Genomic DNA, 21277 nt, shown 5'->3' with positions numbered 1-21277 from the left:
TCATTTGTTTTTGTGTATTTTTAAATTTCTTCTTTAATTTCCTGGGTAACCCATTCATTCTTTAGTGGGGTGTTCTTTTAATCTCCATGTATTTGTGGTCTTTCCAAATTTTTTCTTGTAGTTGACTTCAAGTCTCATATTGTGGTCTGAAAATTTGCATGGTATGATCTCAGTCTTTTTCTACTGGTTGTGGCCTGATTTGTGACCCAGTATGTGATCTATTCTGGAGAATGTTCCATGTGCACTAGAAGAGAATGTGTATTCTGCTGCTTTAGGATGGAATGTTCTGAATATATCTGTTAAGTCCATCTGGTCCAGTGTGTCTTTCAAAGCCATTGTTTCCTTGTTAATTTTCTGCTTAGATGATCTGTCCATTGATGTACGTGGGTTGTTAAAGTCCCCTTACTGTTATTGTATTATTATCAATGATTTTCTTTATGTTTGTTTTTAATTGATTTATATGTTTGGGTGCTCCCAAGTTGAGGGCATAAATATTTACAGTTGTTAGATCTTCTTGAGGCATAGACCCTTTCATTATGATATAATGCCCTTCTTGGTCTCTTGTTACAGTCTTTGGTTTAAAATCTCTTTTGTCTGATATAAGTATGTCTACTCTGGCTTTCTTTCGGTGGCCATTAGCATGATAGATGCTTCTCTACCCCCTCATTTTCAATCTGTGTCTTTAGGTCTAAAAGGAGTCTCTTGTAGGTTTTGCTGTTGGCATTGCCATAGGATCAGTATAAGCTCTCCTTACTTCTTGTCTGTCCTCACCGCTCCCTCCCCTCATTTACGGTGAATAATACAAGGTAAATTATTGTGTTTTAAAGACCCATTCATTTAAAATATAACCACTTGATTTGGTTTGGTCTAAGTCAGAGCTTCTCCACGCAGTTATCCTTTGTTGACTTTTCCTTACTTTAGACAAGGTCCAGAATAAACAAGAGATAATATCTTGAGTTCAAGTTTGATGATTATGGTGCTGACTTTAAGAGTTGGACTCTTATTTCAGAGTCTGGTGCTCCCTTCAAATGGACCACAGCCCAGCCTGTTTTTGGTGGGCATGCCAAACTGATTGGGGTTGTTGAGACTGAGGATTTTTTTGCGGCTACGGATGGGTGTAAATCTTGTAGTTTGCTCTTTCCTTTCTATGTTGCAGAGGTGTGACCACCCATCTGCCAAACAAATAATACTACTGCCTTCCTTGTGAGAAAGGAATGAGTCACTCCTGACTCTGAAGAAGCTTTCAGCTTTAGTGCAGAGGAGAGACAGGTTCATAACCCAACTTCTCAAGAATGCAGAATACTAATTGGTACACACATACATTTTTCCTAAGAGAAAGTAAGTTTGGTAAGAAAGTGATAAATAAAGGTCTGTATTTGGTAACTACCTCGAGAAGAAGATACCTGTCCCAGAAGCAGAACAATCCATGCAGCTTTCAGAAATGGACTAATTTCTTTTGAATGAAGGCTTTGGGTAGATTATAAATAAGAGAGTTATAGTCTTAGGATTTGTATTCGGGGCAAGGAGATAGCAAGTTAAAAATCGCATTTTAGGTGTATAATTGGAGAAGGACTCACAAGCTCTCAACCAGACTCTCAATGCTGTGACAATTAGTTGCAATCATATCCCCACTGGATTTAAAGGTAACGATGCCAATAGTGGGTTTCTGTTACTTAAATGTAATTACTTTTTAAACGTTATACGTAAATTTGAAGATGGGCAGGCTACTGTATTATTATTAAATATTATTTTTTGGTGTATTTCTTGATTAGGAATTAATTCAGAATGCAGAAGATGCGGGGGCCACAGAAGTTAAATTTTTATATGATGAAACTCAATATGGAACAGAGACTCTTTGGTCAAAAGATATGGCACAATATCAGGGTAAGAATCAATAATTAGCTAGGAACAAGGTTTGTTTTATGTGTGAACAGGTAATTTATAGTGATTTACAATACTCTGATGAACAGTCTAATTACCATGCATACTGTATTTCTTGGTATACTTAATTCCACTTTTTCAGATGTTTTTCTCAGCTTTTGATGGGCAGGAGTCTGCTAAGTCAGTATTTTTAGAGAACAAAGAGTAAAAATGTTGAAAGTCAAAGTAACAATGTAAATACATAAGCCTCTTATTCTATTCAGTGAACTTGTGAGTTATATCATTAGGAAGACAGAAGGACACCCTTTCCACATATGTAACATTTCTCTGCATTTAGGAAGAAGTATCATTTTCTACTTTTAGGGTACCCTTGACGTGTTTTGATGTGGGTTGGGAAGAAGGATTGAAGGAGACAAGAGAATAAGGAAGGACAATGAAAGACAGTAAGAGAACCATAACCAATCAACTCCTGGCCTACTCTGATGTGTTGTGCTCAAAAGAATGTTCATAACTTTTAGTGGAACTTAGAAGTCAATAGAATGATATATATATATGATACATACAAACCACATATGATTATATATAATAGAATGACTATATATGATGAGGGTTATTGAAAATGAGAACGATTGATTCAGACTTCCCTGAACAGACTTTTAAAGAGGTGTAAGTCATATATTTTTGAAAAGATGTTTTATGATTTAGGAGAGTAATCAACATTGTTAAATACTTAAACATTATATATTTAACATTTACTAGAGCTGATATATTCATTCTTTGGTCAGATTTGTGATGGGCAAGTTGTACTTGTTTGTTGTGTGAAGACAGTGAGACCTAACATTCCAGGAGGCTGCCATTCTAGACCTGACCCCTCCTGCCTTGGTGATGGGGGCAGGCTGTCTCTCTACCGTCTTCCAATTTTATAATGAGAGGAGTACCAAGTCAGGTGTCCTGGTTCTGGGATTCCTTGATTTATTCTTAACTACTGTTGAAAGATACCAGATGTGGAGAGGAGTCTCTTGTTTAGGTCCTGGTCCTGCACGGGCCCACCACGAGGCATGTCTCCACTGGGCACCAGTTTGCCCGGCGACTGCTCCAATCCTCATATTTACTCACCATGATTAAGTAGATGGCCTCGCCCTGCTTAATTTCAGTCCACTTGTCTGTAAATGGTAATAAGAACAAAATCTGCCTCCAAGTTATTTTTTTTAAATATTTTATTTATTTGAGAGAGAGAGAGCATAAGTGAGCACAGAGGGAGAGGGAGAAGCAGACTCCCCTCTGAGCAGGGAGCCTGATGCAGGGCTTGATCCCAGGACCCCAGGATCATGACCTGAGCAGAAGGCAGACACTTAACCAACTGAGCTACCCAGTGCTCCTGCTTCCAAGTTATTTTGTGGCTTATCTGTGTGATAATTTTATGTCTCGTGTCATACTGATATTATTATGTATGTACTGTAGAGCCATAAAGGCAACAGTGTGAGAAGATCCTAGAAGTCTTTTGCTTCAAACTCCTACCTAAAGTCTAGGATTTTTTGCTTCCAGCCTTGACTTCACCTCATTTAAAAAAAAAAAAAATATATATATATATATACACATATATGTATGTGTATATATATACATACATACATGTATGTATATATATATATGTATATATATATATATATATATATATATATATACATATATATATATTTGAAACCAGATTATTTAACTGTGTGTTAAAAACAGATTATTAATTTGTGCATAAGTACAGTTGACCCTGGAAGAATGCCGGGGTTAGGGGTGCCAACCCCCATGCAGTCAAAAATCTGTGTATAACTTCTGACTTCCCCAAAACTTAACTACTAACAGTCTATTATTGACCAGAACATCTTATCCATAACGTAGTCAATTAACACACATATTGTATGCTATGTATTATGTACTGTATTCTTCCAAAATGGTAAACTAGAGGAAGGAAAATGTTAAGAAAATCATAAAAAAAAGAAAATACATTTACAGCATTTACCAAAAAAAATTCGTGTATAATCCGTGCAGTTCAAACCTGTGTTGTTCAAGGGTCGGCTATACACTTAGAGATAGGGTCTTTAAATTATTATCAGATGAGCTGAATTAAAATAAACTTGGACACATTAAAGTAGGAAGAAATGATCTTTGATACCTTTATTTAACAAATATTTGCTCAATGCTCTTGGATGTTTGAGAATGTCTTTCTCTTATGTTCAGATGTAAATGTTGTCTTAGCTGGTATTATTGTCTTGGATCTTAGTTTTGTTTCCCTTTATTGATACTTAATTTTGCAAAAGAGAACTTTTCAGTCCACCTTGTTTTTGTTCTTTTTTATATAATCAGGTGACAGAAGACTCAGTCTGTCAAATCAGGTGCATAGAAATGAGGAGATCTCACCCATTTTCACACCAGTAAGGATTTCAAGGATGTGGTTAATTAAGAGACACAGTGAAGGAAGTATGGAGAAGTCTTGGATTCCTAGCACCTCCTGCTAGGTCCGTTCATGCTGTGCTGGACACACCTGGGCCTACAGTTAGCGGAGATGGCCTCTGAGTGATGCATGCAGGCCATCGCCTACACAAAAGGAGCTATTTCAGTCATTAAATATGTTCATGTTTTTCTCTGATAATTAAATAGCTTGTGACTTTTTCAGGGAGTTCTCTTTCATAAATCTGTAAATTCCAGGTTTACTTATAATAAGCAAGTTCAAAAAAGCATCCCCTGGACTCCTCTGCTAGCAGATAGTGTGTTTACCCAGAGATCTGTCATTAGCATATTTACAAGGAGATTTGTCTGGGTTCTCCCTCTCTCCCCCTATTCCCTTTCAGAAGGAGAAAGTAGATTGCAGGCCTGCTGCTCACCTTTCCTTCCCAGATAAATAACTTCTGTCTGAGAAAATTGTCTCAAGAGGTTTATTCTTTTGTTATTTCACTCTCAGGACCAAGAGGCTCCTTTTCAATCAGGGTTGATTGGGGTCTTTTAAAATTGACCTGCAAGATGGAGGTGGAGATTCAGTGAGATACGAGATTAAACCTCCAGGATGAGTATGATTTCAGGATGAGTATAATCAGATAATACCGTGATTAAAATCTGAAATAACTGGATTATGCCTGCTAGATAGAGAAGCCAGTGAAGAGCGATGCATAGCGCTGCCTCACCAGGTTGTTTGCTGGCTGAGTGGACTGTCTGTGCGCCGCAAGGTTCAGGACCGATTAGCCCGTGTGTCTGGCGCGCCCCGGAAGCCGGCGTACGCGTGTGTCCGGTGCGCCCTGGAAGGCGGCGTACATGTGTGTCAGGCGCTCCCCGGAAGCCATGTACACGTGTGTCAGGCGCCGTCAGGAAGCCGGTGTGTAGGACAGTTCCACGCACGGGGGTGTTGGTCGCCTGTCTCCTTCCTTCTAGTAGCTCAGTGATGGGGTCTGATGGGAGACAGTTTTGGTGTGTCCTAAACCTTGGAGAGTGAGGATGTGAGGAGGAAATTCTTTTTCATGTGAAGCACTAGTTTGTTTGAATTTGTAAGAACATGTATCTGTTGTGTAACTTGACAGATGTTTTCTAAAAGCAGCTGGGCCTCAGAGGGTTTTTGGGTTGACAGTGGAAAAGAAGGGAAGTCTTCCTCCAGGCTGGCAGCTCTGCTTTGCTCCTGGCCGGGGTTACCTGGTGTGTTCCCTGCTGGATTTCTAATTCCCTTCTGTAGACCTTCTAGTTATGCAAGTTCTTTCTGGATTCTGGCAGAGGTTCACTCTCAGTCCTGGTGTTCAGTGTTGTGAAGTTTTGTGGTCCCTGTGTCTATGTCTTCATAGGTATTTTTAATGGACATTTGGAGTAGGCAGAACCAGACACTGTTCACCAGATGCCCTTTTGGCCCAGCTATAGTTAGCTGTTGATGATTAAAATACTAATTTTATTAAGATTCCTATAATAATATTTTGCTAATCATAAGTATTTAACATATCATATCCCACTAGTGATTACAACAGTCTCGGTATCTGACTGTTTAGGCCTTTACTCTGCTAGGCATTGTGCTGGGCCCTCATTTGTATTGTGTCATTTGAGCCTCCACACTTTGTGAGGCGACACTGTTCTCATTCTTATTTTACAGACTAGCAGTCGAGGAGACTGAGCCTTAAAGACTTTCGTTTGCCCGAAGTGATGAGTTTGTAATGGTAGAATTGGGTCAGAAATCTGGCGTCCACTTCAGCCCCTGCATGCTCCTCCTCGGAAAGGCCTCGGCAGTCTTGGCTACTTTCCTCTCCATCCTTAGACTATTTTACACACAGCACCAGGCCATTTTTTGTAAAACAAGGGATGGCCAGCATCCCCATATCTGAGCTTGAATTTATAGGCGCGTGAAGAGAAGCTTCTGGGGGTGCCGGAAGGTTCTCTGTGTTCATTTGGATGACATTTCCACAGGTTTATTCACTTTGTAAGAATTCATCAAACTGTGCACTTAAGATCTTTGCACTTTATATAAATTATTTTTAAATATAATTAATTACTATAGTTGAACATAGTCAAAGAATGTTAGAGATTCTGAAGTTTCAAAAAGTGGTGTTCCAAGAATATTTTGAATGATAAAATCACATTATAAATGCAAATATTTTGAATTATAAAGGTAACCTTTTAAAAGAACTACTTTGAAGACAGGGTAGTAGTATTCTGAAGTGCTGATTTTAAAATTTGTCACATTAATGATTATTTTAGTTACACAGGTAATGCCTTGTATAGAAAAATCCACAGGCTGACAAAAACAAACAAACAAGGTGATTATTAACATGACTAAAGGATTATTTTTCTCCTTATGAAATAATATATTAACAAGGTTTTTTTAGATAGCAAGTCTCCTTAGTACATTTATAGGTTGTCCTGTTTACAAAATGATTTAAATATGCCATTTAGGAACAAATTTTATAAAGTAATACTATACTCTGATTAACTTCCTCATTTGCTCTGTGGTTTGGATGTCTACGTATCATAACGTCCTTCATTTTTCCTTTTTGAAGTTCTGGCCAGCAATCATTTTTTTTTTCCTGCTAGTTATTTTTTACCATTAGTTTGTGTTTTTACTTTTATTGTGAAAATCAGAATTATCATGCAGAATTCAGTCATTCCATTCACTTCTTTCTATCTTCCCATGGAACAAGCAGTTTTATGTAGAAGAAGCTCTTGACAGAGGACTGAGCACCACAGCTTGCTTCTTTCTGAATACTGCATGTGCGCTTTGACACGCAGGGCCGGCTCTGTATGTATACAACAATGCAGTTTTCACCCCAGAGGACTGGCACGGCATTCAGGAAATAGCCAGAAGCAGGAAAAAGGACGACCCCCTGAAGGTTGGAAGATTCGGAATTGGGTTTAATTCTGTCTATCATATAACAGGTATAGTATTTAGTTTTTGAGTCACGGTTGTGAAAATTATTTTAACCTATATTTTGTAATTTATTTGGTTAACTTTGGAGATGATACTTTGAAAGGCATCTTTTCCAAATTCTCTGGTGACAGCAAGAAGTATGCCAGTGAACTATCCATGTTTTCTAAAGTTACCATGGTCGATACACCAAAGCTTCATCATGTGATGCTAAAAGTTAATGTCGTGATCCGATGGGATCAGTGTAATATTACATAGTAAGTTATCTTACATGAGGTTTGAAATGTAGCTCTTGAAATGCCTACATAAATTGTTACTACTTTAAAAAAATTTTACACTGAATATCTTTGAGTCAGACAAACATTTTCACAGATTTTCTTGTACATATTTTTAATTAGGAGATTAAAGAGGAAAGTATAATACTCAGTAGAATTGAATAACAAAGTGAAGATCTTTGATTCTGGTTTCTCAACATTTTCCTGATAAAAATTTTGCTCTTCTTAACTTTTGAGTATTTTAAAGATTACTTTGAAATCATGTTTTGAATCTAGAAAGAATATGAGGATTCTGGTTCATGGGTACAATAGGAAGTACATGAAACTCTTGGTGTAGACATCTCTAAGAGTAGCTGGCTATTCTTCCAGAGTCAGAGCTCTCAGTTTTTATTTACTGTAGTTTGTGCTAAGAAGGTTTTTTAAATGTAATTGGCACTTGCTATGGTTTGGTTTCAAACTCTGTCTGCATTTTGAACTTGCAGGAGGAGAGACTGAGCTAGCTGGCAGAGCTATAGCTATAGCTAGGGTAATCATATAACTAATTGTTCACACTGGAACACTCAGCAGAGTGGAAGAGGGTGGTATCATTCTCAAACTGCTGGTCTGAATTAGGGCTGCCCTTGGCAAGTGGGATGTTGGGTCACCCTCACTATAGCCCAGTTGTAGTAAGCGTCTATTTTGATTGCATTTATATTATTATAATATATTGTGTAATGTAAATTATATGTTAAATCATATCTCACAGTATTGTGTAACAACTATACACAAATGGTAACATTGATGTGTTTATTTATGAGTTACCCCTCAGGTCTGAGACCTGTGGAAGTTTTAAAATTTTATGGGGGCACATAGGTGAATTGCATAAGCATGGAGACTTGTACAGGAATGAATTGTTCAGTCAGAGAGTCTAGCTGACTGCCAGCATCTGCGAATCACTGTGGATTTGCTTGTTCCCTGTTTGCGAACGAGCACGGTTATGTGGGATGGTATTAACTGGAGTGCTGTGCTCTAATCTGAGGATTTGCAAAGGTCATGCATTGTGCTTTACAACTGTCAGGAATCTCTCTGATGTAATTTCAGTAACGGGAGTGCAGATGTGATGTAAAGGGAGTGCAGACGAGAGTGCCATCCCACCACATTGTTGATGGATTTAGCGGCTGGGTTGGTGGATGTTACATTTCCTGCTTAAAATACCTGGAAGTTTAGGAGTCCGTGGTTGTGACAGCTCAGCCTGCTGAAGTCCAGAGCATCTGACATTCCTAGTTTTTCTGCCTCTGTGGAAATATTATTCTTTCTGTGGTTGAGAAACAGGTGAAACAGTTGCTATTGGTTTTAGGAGCCATGCTATATAAAAAATTTGTCTCTTGCAGCATTACGCTTAGGTTCCGTGTGGTGAGGTGTGCTCAGCATGAGAGGCACAGGGGTGGAGGCGAATTGCGGCAGGGGGGCGGGGTGGCTTGTTGTAGACTCATCCCAGGGCTTTTGCTTACCAAATAATACGGTGGGCAGAGTCACCTGCGCTGTGATTTCTCTCCCCCTCTTTGCAGAGGATCTGTGGTTGAAATGTTTGAGTGTAGGATGCAACTCTTTGTATAATTGAGTTCAGGTGGCTGTGGGGGCCGAGTATAAATATCCAGATACCCTTTACATATGTTAATTGTTTAGTAGGTGTTTGAAGACTTAGCTTATGTTTTCACAGTAATCATTTAAAGTTTCTCTGCCTCGTATTTACTGAATCAAAAGAGAAATCATTAGATTTCATGTTCAGAGAATTAAATTTCTGAGCTAAATTTAGTTGGATTTTAGATAAATCTGTGTTAGAGTCACTTTACGGTGTATGCTTTTCCACATATAATATTTTGATAGTAATTATACATTGTAATTATAATTGTCCATTGAATTTTAGAGTTGATCGTGACTGTTGAATTTTTCTTTACAGATGTTCCTTGTATTTTTAGTGGTGACCAGATTGGAATGCTAGATCCTCATCAGACACTTTTTGGTCCACATGAATCAGGACAATGTTGGAACCTCAAAGATGACAGCAAAGAAATTAGTGAACTTTCAGACCAGTTTGCACCATTTATTGGCATTTTTGGAAGCACCAAGGAAACGTTTGTAAATGCCAATTTTCCAGGAACATTTTTCCGTTTCCCTCTTCGCCTACAACCTTCCCAGCTTAGTAGTAACCTCTACAATAAGCAGAAGGTTCTTGAGCTGTTTGAGTCTTTCAGGGCAGATGCAGACACAGTGCTGCTCTTCCTAAAAAGTGTGCAGGATGTCTCCTTACATGTCCGAGAGGCCGATGGAACCGAGAGACTGGTGTTTAGGGTAACTGCTAGTGAGAATAAGGCCCTGAAACATGAGAGGCCCAATTCTGTAAAGATCCTGGAAACTGCTATAAGTAATTATTGTAAAAAGATTCCAAGCAATAGCATAACCTGTGTAACATATCATATAAATATAGTTTTAGAAGATGAGAGTACTAAGGATGCACAAAAAACTTCTTGGCTGGTGTGTAACAGTGTGGGCGGGCGAGGGATTAGTGGTAAACTTGATTCTTTAGCTGATGAATTGAAATTTGTCCCAATCATTGGAATAGCCATGTCTTTATCAAGAGATGATGAAGAAAAAGGAGCAATAGCTGATTTCTCAGGAAAAGCCTTCTGCTTCCTTCCTTTGCCGCCAGGTGAGGAAAGCAAAACAGGCCTCCCAGTTCACATCAGCGGGTTCTTTGGCCTGACTGACAATCGCAGAAGCATAAAGTGGCGAGAGCTGGATCAGTGGAGAGACCCGGCAGCTTTGTGGAATGAATTTCTTGTTGTGAACGTTGTGCCTAAAGCCTACGCAACTCTGATCTTAGATTCCATAAAACGTCTGGAGACAGAAAAGAGCTCCGATTTTCCCTTGTCGGTTGACATCATCTATAAGCTTTGGCCCGATGCGAACAAAGTCAAGGTGCACTGGCAGCCGGTGTTAGAACCTCTGTTTAACGAGCTGTTCCAGAATGCAGTCATGTATTCCATTAGCAACCACTGGGTCAAGTTGGAGCAGGCCTACTTCTCAGACCTGGACGAAAGTTTGGAATACACAAAAACCGTGCTCAACTACCTCCAGAGCTCAGGGAAGCAGATTGTCAAGGTACCGGCCAATCTTGCTGCTGCCGTTCAGCTTGCTGCCTCCAGCCCCAAACCTGTGAGGAAGGTGACGCCCGCGTGGGTGCGGCAGGTGCTGAGGAAGTCTGCACACCCGGGCAATGCCCAAGACAAGCTGCACCTTCTGGAATTTGTGCTTTCTGACCAAGCCTACAGTGAACTCCTGGGGTTGGAGCTGCTACCTTTACAAAACGGAAATTTTGTGCCCTTCTCCTCATCTGTATCAGATCAAGATGTTATTTATATTACCTCAGAAGACTATCCAAGGTAGAGCTCACGCTTCTGCAGTGCTTGTTTCCCTCCCCCCACCCCCACATATGTCTAGAGTCCTTTATTGTGAAATTCGTCAGTCATCATCAGCGTAGATTTTATAGTCAGGAAGACTTTTGCAGAAATACTTGGTTAAAATATGAAAGGGTATATTTTTACATTCTAAAGTGAAAAAGCATTCAGATGTTAATCAGCCAAAAAGTTATCCAACAGTTGTTTCTCTTGGAAATCTCAATAACAGAACACTGAAAACAATGGTTCTAAAGTGCTAATAATGAAGTAAGATTAAGTCAATAATGAATTATTTTGATGAAATTGAATTTAATGGGAATAGTACATTAAGGAACTCTTGATAACTGAGATGTGTATGACATCTCAGAAAATAAAGTTAATTTCATTCTAAGATGTTTAGACTATTCTGGACTTGGATATGGTACATGATGCTACCAGGTTTTAAAGTGAAGCCTAGATAATCGATCAAAAAGTATTATAGTGTGATTTGGTACGTGCATTATAATTTATGTAAAATAGTACATTTAACTGATTTGAAATTATGTAATAGAATTTCTTTATCTTAGAATTGTTAGAAGGTTATGATTGCTGTGTTTCTTTCACTTTTTAGGTCCCTTTTCCCAGGTCTTGAAGGAAGGTTCATTTTGGATAGCTTGAAGCCTCACCTTATAGCTGCTTTAAAGGAAGCTGCCCAAACCCGAGGTATTATAGTTGCTTAGTCTTTTTTTTTTTCCTCACAATAAACCTATTTCTAAAAATATAAATAGTTTTTATAAGTTTTCTGTGGAGTTGAACCAGTATGAAATTGCCAGGAGTTATCTATTCTAGACCTATAAGTCAGCACTTTCAGATGGTTCAACCTAATGTAATTGTTGTATTTTAAGGCATTTCATTGCTAGATTCTGACATCTGAAAGAATCCAAAGGCAGGTGTTGTATTTCAAAACCTCTCCTGTCAGGGTAGGGTGGTATGCATTTATGGTAATTTCTTACACAGCTTTTTTTTTTTTTTTTTTTTAAGATTTTGTTTATTTATTTGTCACAGAGAGAGAGTAAGAGCATAAGCGGGGGAGCGGCAGGCAGAGGGAAAAGCAGACTCCCCGCTGAGCAGGGAGCCTGACTCAGGGCTCAATCCCAGGACCCTGGGATCATGACCTGAGCCGAAGGCAGTTGCTTAACCAACTGAGCCACCCAGACATCCCTTACACAGCTTTTTAATGCTTTCCCATTTCATTTCTCATGTGTACCCCCAGTCTCATATCGTGTAGCCCATGTAGTAGTGAGCACAGCTGTTGTTGGTTGGATCGGACAGAGGAAGGAGGGAAAGAGGATTGGTTCAAGGTCAGAAGCTCGTGTGCCTGGAGCTCAGGGCTTGCACCTGCCAGCCTTGTGTTGGCCACACCACCCAGTCCTTCAGAGTTTCGTGTGGCAGTGCTGGCTCAACTCCGGGTATTGCAGACTGATGGCAGCGTCAGGAAAGGGGACCCTTGAGGTCTTGGCAAAGGATGGATGTCCTTTATTGAGAATCTTTTTAGGAAAAGACAGAGTGGTCTGGGGGGGGAACCAGCATGGGTCTCAGTTTAATAGTATCCTTAAACTTTTGTGAGCATCCTTTCCCTTATATAACCATTGTCTGAACTCTAAGTTAGATGCTGTCCTGAAAAATTCTGGATTTGTCCCATTGGTTAAGGTTATAAAGCATATTTCTTGTGGTGTGTCTTTTATAGCATATGCTGTTTCTTTTGAAGGATAATGACTAAAGGAAAAGTTGCTAATTATTATACATCTTTATTCATTTAAATAAAAATGAAAGGAGTTGGAATGGGAGAGGTGAGCTAAGGATGAGCCCGCGTAAGACTAAGGGAAGAAGAGTCTGCAGTGCTGTTACCATAAGGATCTGTGACTGTGAGCTAGGAAGTGGATATTGATCTTTCCAATATAGATGATTCACTTAGTTGGGAATGGTCGTCTTCAAAGTAGCCTTTTCTGGAAGTCTAACCTTAGATTCCTATAACTCTGCTGTTGTGTGCTCCAAAGTTTTAGAAATCCTTATTTTTCAAAATCTGTATTATAGTCTTGTATAAAGACTTTACATTGCAATATAATGCACATACGGAAAAGTACATATATCATAAATGTAGGCTCAATAAAATTTTTACAAACACACCTAGGTCAAAACCCAGAAGATTGCCCACACCCAGACCCCATCTCAGGCCTTCTTCAGTCCTATCCGCTCACACCGTGATCTTAGCATTGAGTAGCACAGAGGAGCTCAGCTGGTTATTGCGCTTTCTGGAAGGAGAATCATACAGTGGGTGGGGTGTGTTTGTGTCTTTGACTTGCTCTTATCCATCCGGGTTGTCTGAGTTGTAGATCCTTCTTTCTCGTGTGATGTATTATTTTCTTTTGAAGAAAATGTTTTTGTTAATGGCCAGTAGTTTCTCAGGTGGATATGGATTTGGAAATCAGCCCAGTTATTCAAGTTATTCAGAACCAAATCAGGTGCAAAGGGTACAAGTCCTACAGAATAATACTGCTTTTACTCAAAACTTTTCAGATACCCTGTGGCACAGGGCATGGCCACAGCTTGCTTGTCTAGCCTTAGGTGGATGGGGGCACCTGTTGTTATATGTTTAGGAATGAGTTAAATTTATACATTTACTTAGATAATTTGACATTTTTATAAAGTTGAGTCTTCCCACTTTGTGTGTCTTTTCATTTTCTCATCTACTATGGATTCTGATTTCTTATTTTGGGATTATACCGTAAGCACTGTTTTGTTTCTGGCTCTTGGTTAATTTTCTCTGGACTGTTACACTGGATAGGTTGGGTTGACTCTTTGTTTGTCACCCATAATGTGTAGCTCGGTTCTCCCAGAAATTGTCTTCAAGTTACTTTTCTTTATCTCAGCTTAAGTTTAGGGTACGAGTCTCATGATTATTTACTAATCCTGACCTCTGGCCTTTTCAGTATTCTATCTGGCCATACAGGTAATGGGTAACTGCCTCCTGGGCATCTTCCCTATTATTTTTGTACTGTTAGTTCCAGGAAAAAATTAGTTTTTGATATTCATTTGTTTCCTTGAACAGTTTTAATATTTTGGGAGCATTATGATGTGGAGGCTGATGAGGACCCAGTAAGTGACACCTTTGCTTTGCTTTTCTGAGAGCTGAGTTGGCGAAGAGATGCCCAGAGAGGAGTCCAGCAGATAAACGTCACAGATCACCCCTGACATCCTGATAATTCTGGTGTTGGAGATCATGACTGATGGCAGACAGCTTGCTTCTGCCCTTGATCCAGAATCATCCAGATTAGCTCACTGGTCTAGATACAGGCAGTGTGGGAGACCCCAGCTGCCCTGCACGGGCTGCCCCTGCACAGCACAGTGTAGGAGAAGCCACCCCTAATGACTTCTTGGGAACATGCAGGTCCTTTTCTGAAGTGACCAATCAGATATGCTACTCCACGTTCTGGTGGCGTGAACAGTCGGGGGGCATTAGTAAGTGTGGGAGAAGAGAGGCCACGTGCTATTTATGGAGCTCCCTTCATATGGTAGGGAGCATCACACATATACAACATTTGGTTTTTTATTTATTATTTTATAATTTTTGGTCTAAATAATGATTATGTGGCTATTTCGCTGGCATAGAGCACTGTGGGCTTCTGTTTACTGATTATCAGTAACAGCAGATTGTCCAGTTTTGAAAGTACTGCTGCCCAGAATTGAAACATGAGGTGTTTTTTTTCTCTGCAGTGGGTACTTCTCTGATTTCATTGCTTGGGTAAAATCCGTCTTCTTATTTGAAAGTTTTACTCGTATTGCATTTAGAATCCTGAGCTAAATATCAAGAACTGCTTGTATTTTTACTGTTTGCCTCTACTGCCTGTTTATTGTTAGCCTTAAACATTGTTTCAGTCTTTCCCTTTCTGGGGAAAACAGAACAAACTTGACTTTTGATTTCCTTTCTTACATTCTGTCCTGGTCCATCTTCTAGAAAGAGTAGGATATGCTTATGGTCTGCACCTCATCATCTGTTATCATTGCAAATGAACCTTTGCTTCTGTTAGATTTCCAATAAAATTGCCTGGCTGAGGTCACCAGTTAATGACTTTTTTATTGTTAAATCCTGTGGACTTTTGTTGTTGCTTTTATCTGATCCCTGTGAAGCTTAGATGCTATTGCTCATGCCCTTTCTGAATGCCCTGGCTTTTATGGCATCATTCTCTTTTGGTGTCCTTATGCTGCTTTGCCTGCTCCCCAGAATTATTTGTGAATTCCTATTCCTGAGTTTATCCTTGAATATGGGCTAGTGTAGGAGCTCTCTCTCACCTCTTCCATTTTGCTTTCACTTTCTTTGAGTATCCCCACCCAGCCCAGGCACCTGCCGCCATGCCTGTGGAAGGACCACTGCATCTCCCATTGCCATCCCAGTGTCAGGAGGGGCGGTGTAGTGTAGTGGTTACGTGTCTGAGACTTTGTAGTCACACAGATCTGGACTGACACCTGACTCCTCCATTGTGTGACTCTGGACAAATTAGCCAGCCTCTCTGAGCCTGTATTTCCCAATCAGTAACAAGGTAATACAATAACATCCTTCCTTGAGAGTCTGTCTGAAGCCCTTATGATTCAATGATATCCAGTGCAAGATTGCTTTATTACAAGGTTAAAGAAATGAGAGTAAGGGTTGAGTCAAGGATGGCAGGCAGTCACAACTTTCTAATTGAGTTTTATCCAGTTTTGCCGTATCGCAGCAGGGCGGATTATCGAAAAGCACTGTTGTATTGTTACTCACGGTGGTCGTTACTTTGGCGATCACATGATGCATACGTAATATGTACAGTTCAGCACGGTACTGGGCACATAAGGACGCTGACGAAATGGCTGCTATTATTTTTCACTTGGAGTTCTGTTAAGTGTCTTGAAATCAACATTTTCACGACTTGAGTCCTCATCCTCTTCTAAATCACTTTCCCCTGCTTCCCAGCTCTCTGGTTTAGGCTTTCTCTTCCTGTGCTGCCTCTGTTGTAGTGTAGGTCCCTCCTCACAGATTCACTCACTCCAGTATTCACTCTTCACCCGATCATGTCCCTCCCCTGCTCGGCATCAGAGGACACTGATCCTTTCAGGTTGGACTTGGTCTTGTTCCTGTGGGTGACAGGGCTTTCTGTGATTGTGAACTCGCCATCTCGTTGGCTTTGGTTCATTCAATGTCCTCCTCCTGTACTCACCATCGCAAGCACTTGTGGATTGATAAACTTACCACTCTATCCATCTCATGAGAGCAGAGACACTTGTCACGACCATGTAGCACAGGAACTGCTTCAAGGTGGGTGCTTGGTAATTGTTTTTACCTGAATGAAAGTTTTCTCGTGTCTGTTTTTTGTATGTGGCGTTCCTTTTGCTTAGAACACTCTCTCCATCCTCCACTTTGCTGCTCTGAGCTGGATTCATCCTTTATGCTCTAGCCCACACATGTTCTCCAAGAGGTTGCCTTTCGCGTGGGCTGCCTCACGCCCACCCCTGCCCTGCATCTCTGAGGTAGATGCCTCTGCTTTGCTCAGGGTTCTCAGTACATAGTCCATTCAGTCCTCTCTAACTTATCGTGGTCATAATTTTACTCTGCTAGACTGTAAAATCCTTGAGAGGAGGGACCATCTCTTACTTTGTTTTTGTATTTCCAGTGCCTGCTTGACAAGTCTGGTTGGACATGTTCATGCTGCCACATGCTGGGCTGGGGATGGTGTTGCAGGGGACAGGGGCACAAAGATGAAGAGGCAAATAAATCCCTGGGATTGTGCCTGTGATTTACTGTTAACTTTTCGGATGAGTATCTTCTGTCCTCTTACTTGTTCTCCATAACTGTGAGGTAATCGAGTATATATTGTCCTCTTCATTTGAGTTATTTGAGTGTTAAGTTACTTGAACAAATGCTTGACTATCAGAATTTGGGGAATAGTTAGAAGAGAGGGTAGATGGGTTTGGGAGGAAATAAATAGAAAAAACAGTTATATCAGACAAATGGTAGGAGTACCTGATAGGTTAGCACCAGTGTCCTATTTATATTTGAAATATTTTTAATATTTACTTATTACATATGGCCTCACGCCTTGCTCTGTTTCATGACCAAAGACTTCTAGTAATCATTTGTATGAATTTCCCCTGTGTACCAGGCATTGTGTTAGATGGAGATAATGTGAAGAATAAAAGTGAGGGGGCTCACATCCAGTGGGGACGGCAATGTAAATAATACTGCCATTTAGTGGGGTGTGTCCTGTGTCAAATACTGAGAATAGGGTCTGTATGAGGAGGGGGTGGCAGGTTGGGGGCCCTCACAGAGGAGCTGGCACGTGTGCTTTCTCAGATGTTCAAGGGAAAGACCGCAAACATCATGGCTGGAGGGATGGCATGTTCACCTGTCCATGTTGACACTACTTTGCGGTGATTTACGGTATTCATTGCAGAGACAATCTCATAGGTGTATGTAGAAATCTTCAGAAGAAGTAGCAATTTCAGGTGCCAACCTCAGGTACATGGATGAGCAATCATCCAAAGATTTTGGTGTAAGATTTGTGCCATGAGGCTGTTCTGGGTCACTACTTCACAGCCACCTGCCTAACAGAAGGGCCCTGTCTTAGGAAGTCTCCCAACCACACCCTTGCCTTCCTTCAGGTGGCCATTATGTCTCTCCTGGAATACGGGACTAACCTTGAAAGCCTTCCCACATCCATTCTTGCCTCTCTAGTTAGCACAACAGTACTGCTATGATTATCTTTCTTAAATATATTCCTGCTTTTTATCTGAAGATCTTTCAAAGGCTTCCCCTTTTTCCTTGAAATAAGGGCCAAAATCCTTAACATTTCTTACGAGGGCCTTCATTATGTGGCTCCATTTCTGGGTGTTAAAAGGTGCCTGGAATCCAATTCATGGAAAGGATATATCAGAATTTGCTGTTATTGTGATTATTATTAATAATCTCTTTTATTGTTTCCCTTGATCCTTCTCATATTTGGGAGATGGCCTGTTCTTTTCCTCCCTTAGATGTTGTATGCATGGTTTCCTTTGCCCGCCTATCTCACTCTCATGCTCATCTGTCTCTTGGCCCATGTGTCCTCATGGTACACTGAGCTCCTCATACCACTTGTGCCCCACCCATGTACCTGTTTCATCATTTATAATAATTTATCTAATACCTGCCTTCCCCATTACACTATAAGACATGGTCTGAGGTCATGTATCGCGTTTATTTCTGTCTCTAGCACTGAGTCAATATTGACTGACAGAATGCCTCTAAAGTAATTGGAAGGATGTACAGATTAGAAGAGTTTAAATTCCATTGGTAAGAGCATGGGCTCTGTGTTAGCTGCCAGGCGTAACCTAATGTAGCCAAATACACAAACATCACACAGAGCTATGGAGGTGTACTTGAGCAAAGAAATGACTTGCTTCAGGCCGAGGAGAGGTTAGATGGCCATGGAGGATTGTTTGATTTTTGATTTTATTGGTAGTTACCATAAGCAAGCAGTGGAAATATATGAGAAAACCTCCCTTTCTTTATCATAGAGTCCGAATTATACTTACTTTATAGATATAGTCCAAAAATTGAGGACTTTTGTAGAGATACTCCAGTTTATGGAGTGATTTACCTTGTAAATTAGCTGTCTTCCCTTTCTTAATTATTATTATTATTTTTTTAAGAGGCAGGGGGGAAGGGTAAAGGGAGGGGAGAGGGAGAATCTCAGTCAGGCTCCATACGCAGTGCAGGGCCCGAAGTGGGGCTCAGTCTCATGACCCTGAGATCATGACCTGAGCTGAAATGAAGAGTCAGATGCTTAACTGACTGAGCTGCCCAGGCACCCTTCCCTTTCTTAATTCTTATCTGGAATATCTGAATATCACATGATAATCATCTGTACAAAAAACATATTGGGAGCTTATCAAATGACTTTATTTTTGCTGTTGAAATGTAATTTATACATACAAAGTTCATATTCCTTTCTTCTTTGCTTTCTTTCTGAACTAAGATTTCCCACCCATTATGTAGTTTGGATTTAGTTTGCATTGAAATACATTTTTAAATCTTAAATGTAAATTCTGCTATATTTGGAGTTTTGTTTATGGCTTTTCTTTTACATAATGGTGTAAGATTCCATAGACAGTGCTATCTTGAGATGTAGAATAATTTCTGTAGCCATCATGTGAAATTGTGACAATTCTGGCTTTTTCTAAGATTGGATTTAATTATATTCTAGCACAACAACTTCTCTGGGGATATTCAGGTATGGTAACTGACTAAATGTTGTATTTATTTGTAGCCTGTTGTTTTTGTTCATTTGATTCTTTGGATCTTGTTTTTTCATTTACTGAAGTAGCTAGAGATTATGTTAACTTTTTTTTTTTTTTTTTCTGGTGCTGATTAAAGGAGAGAGGAAACTATACCAATATAGGTATATGGGTGGTGGTTGTACATACCACAATAAAACCATATTTAAATGATTTGAAAACATTTCATAGAACATTTGGTCTCAAAGAATTCTGCTGAAATTTGTATTTTAAGCTGTGGTTTTTAATGGGAAAGTGTGAATGAATGCACCTCTCTTACATGATACACATAAATATTGAGATTAGAAAGTGTAGAGGGGACCCAGTTCTGGGACCTGTGACCGTGAAGGGAGGAGGCTTTCTGGGCCCCACAGTGGTGTCGGGCTTACCGTGGCGCAGGTGGGAATGGCAGCCCCTTTACTTGGCACACTAAGGAAAGTAAAGTGGCTAACACAGCTTTCATTCGGAACAATCGGCTGATTGTTCTTACAGTGCCTAGTGTGTCGTTTTATTGACTTTTTTTTTAAATAAAAATATTTTGACTCAGCTGGTATTATTTTCCCCCAGTTCATGTTTCACTTGGAAAATGAGAGGATGTAAGATTTGCTTTACGGAAATTGTTTTTATGGTAAATATTATTTTTGGAGTCAATCAGTTCTTTGAAGTAAGCTGTACCCATATTCAAATTAATTGAGAAACCAAGTCATTGTTATATTGATGATTCCTATTAATACTAAATTTGGTTTCTAGCTTGTTACTTTTAGTATATGTTTTTAAACCCTAATGTATCCTAGATTTTAAGGTATAATCAAAGAGGAAAACAAAATGGTGGTAGGAGTAGGCTGTGTAGTTATCGTATGCCCTGGGGATGCTCTGGGTAATGGCAGTGACTCTCCCCTTGTCTCGTGGCATCTCCTTTTCTAGATGAACACTAGGGACACTAGGAAGGCAGGATGCCAGTGTGAGCTTCTTGAGAAGAAATTTGGCCACCAGTGGATTTTTGAACCACACTGTCAGGCTCCACGTCAGAGTGGATGTTTCTTCTGGACCCCTGTGATGCTCGCGGTGCTGCCGCTAGACAATGCCTGGTGCCAGATGGAGTGCTTGGCGGGCAGACATGCGCTTTCCTTTCCTTCCTTGGTTTCTTTCTTTTCCCATCTTTCTTTCTGTTTCTGGGAAGATTTGACTCGTGTAGCTTACCATTGAATGGATTTCCACTCTGTCACACATGTATTTACAAAGAGATTTGGCTAGCTCTGCACAGTGGAGCATAGTTAGAACTCATCAACCATCAAAGCTGCCACTGCCCCTTTCTGTACAAGAAAAGCGTAAAGAGCTGTTGCTGTGCTTACGGCCTCAGATGCTGAGAGTCAGCCGTCTGCGACTCCAAAGGAGTCTGGTCAAGTATAGTGAACCCCCAGTCAGTGAAAGCATTCAGGACTAAGATTTCTTGGCTAAGTAAATGTTGAAGTAATCTATAATATCCTGTTTTCATCTCTGTCAAAAATCTTTCTCAAAGTTAGTACTGAACATAAACATGTAAATAAATGTAAACAAAACAACATAGTTCAGTCTTTAAAGAGTGATGCAGTGTGTGGATGTTTTTTATTTTGAACAGATCGTTAGTAAAACAAAAACTACTCTTAAAAGGGTTATTTCTGAAATAATCATGTCTGATAATAGTTTAGATAACACATTTCTGTCTCCAGAACACTTTCAGTACTGTCGAGTTGACCTCTTTTGACAGTGCTGATGATTTTTAAGGCTAGGACAACAAATACACAGTCATTTATTAAAATGCTATAAAAATTATTTTGCTGATGCTGTTGGAGGTGCTTTACCATTTCAATGGCTTTCTAACCTAAGACATGAAGACTTTTCTGTGTTAACATTTATACTTTAGGGTGAAAAGCTGAAAGCTTAAATACAAACTAAATAGAAATCATGACTTCAGATTGAACCCATCTAAGTACTTAGAATTGTGT

At 39.9% G+C, this 21277-nt stretch overlaps 1 protein-coding gene across 3 annotated transcripts in view; it reads left to right on the top strand.

The window, feature by feature from the left end:
- Positions 1-21277, top strand: part of SACS (sacsin molecular chaperone) — a 96312-nt gene that overhangs the window by 60224 nt on the left and 14811 nt on the right. For all 3 annotated transcript variants that reach the window (XM_034664978.1, XM_034664979.1, XM_034664980.1), the window contains 4 exons: positions 1773-1884; positions 7126-7272; positions 9476-10958; positions 11584-11675. In XM_034664978.1, the coding sequence (XP_034520869.1) occupies positions 1773-1884; positions 7126-7272; positions 9476-10958; positions 11584-11675 (1834 nt within the window). The remainder of the gene's footprint in view (positions 1-1772; positions 1885-7125; positions 7273-9475; positions 10959-11583; positions 11676-21277) is intronic.

Source organism: Ailuropoda melanoleuca, chromosome 7 (assembly GCF_002007445.2).
Source record: "Ailuropoda melanoleuca isolate Jingjing chromosome 7, ASM200744v2, whole genome shotgun sequence".
In the NCBI taxonomy this organism is placed as follows: Eukaryota; Metazoa; Chordata; class Mammalia; order Carnivora; family Ursidae; genus Ailuropoda; species Ailuropoda melanoleuca.
The sequence above is the reverse complement of the archived record's forward strand: the minus strand, read 5'-3'. Positions and strand labels throughout refer to the sequence as shown.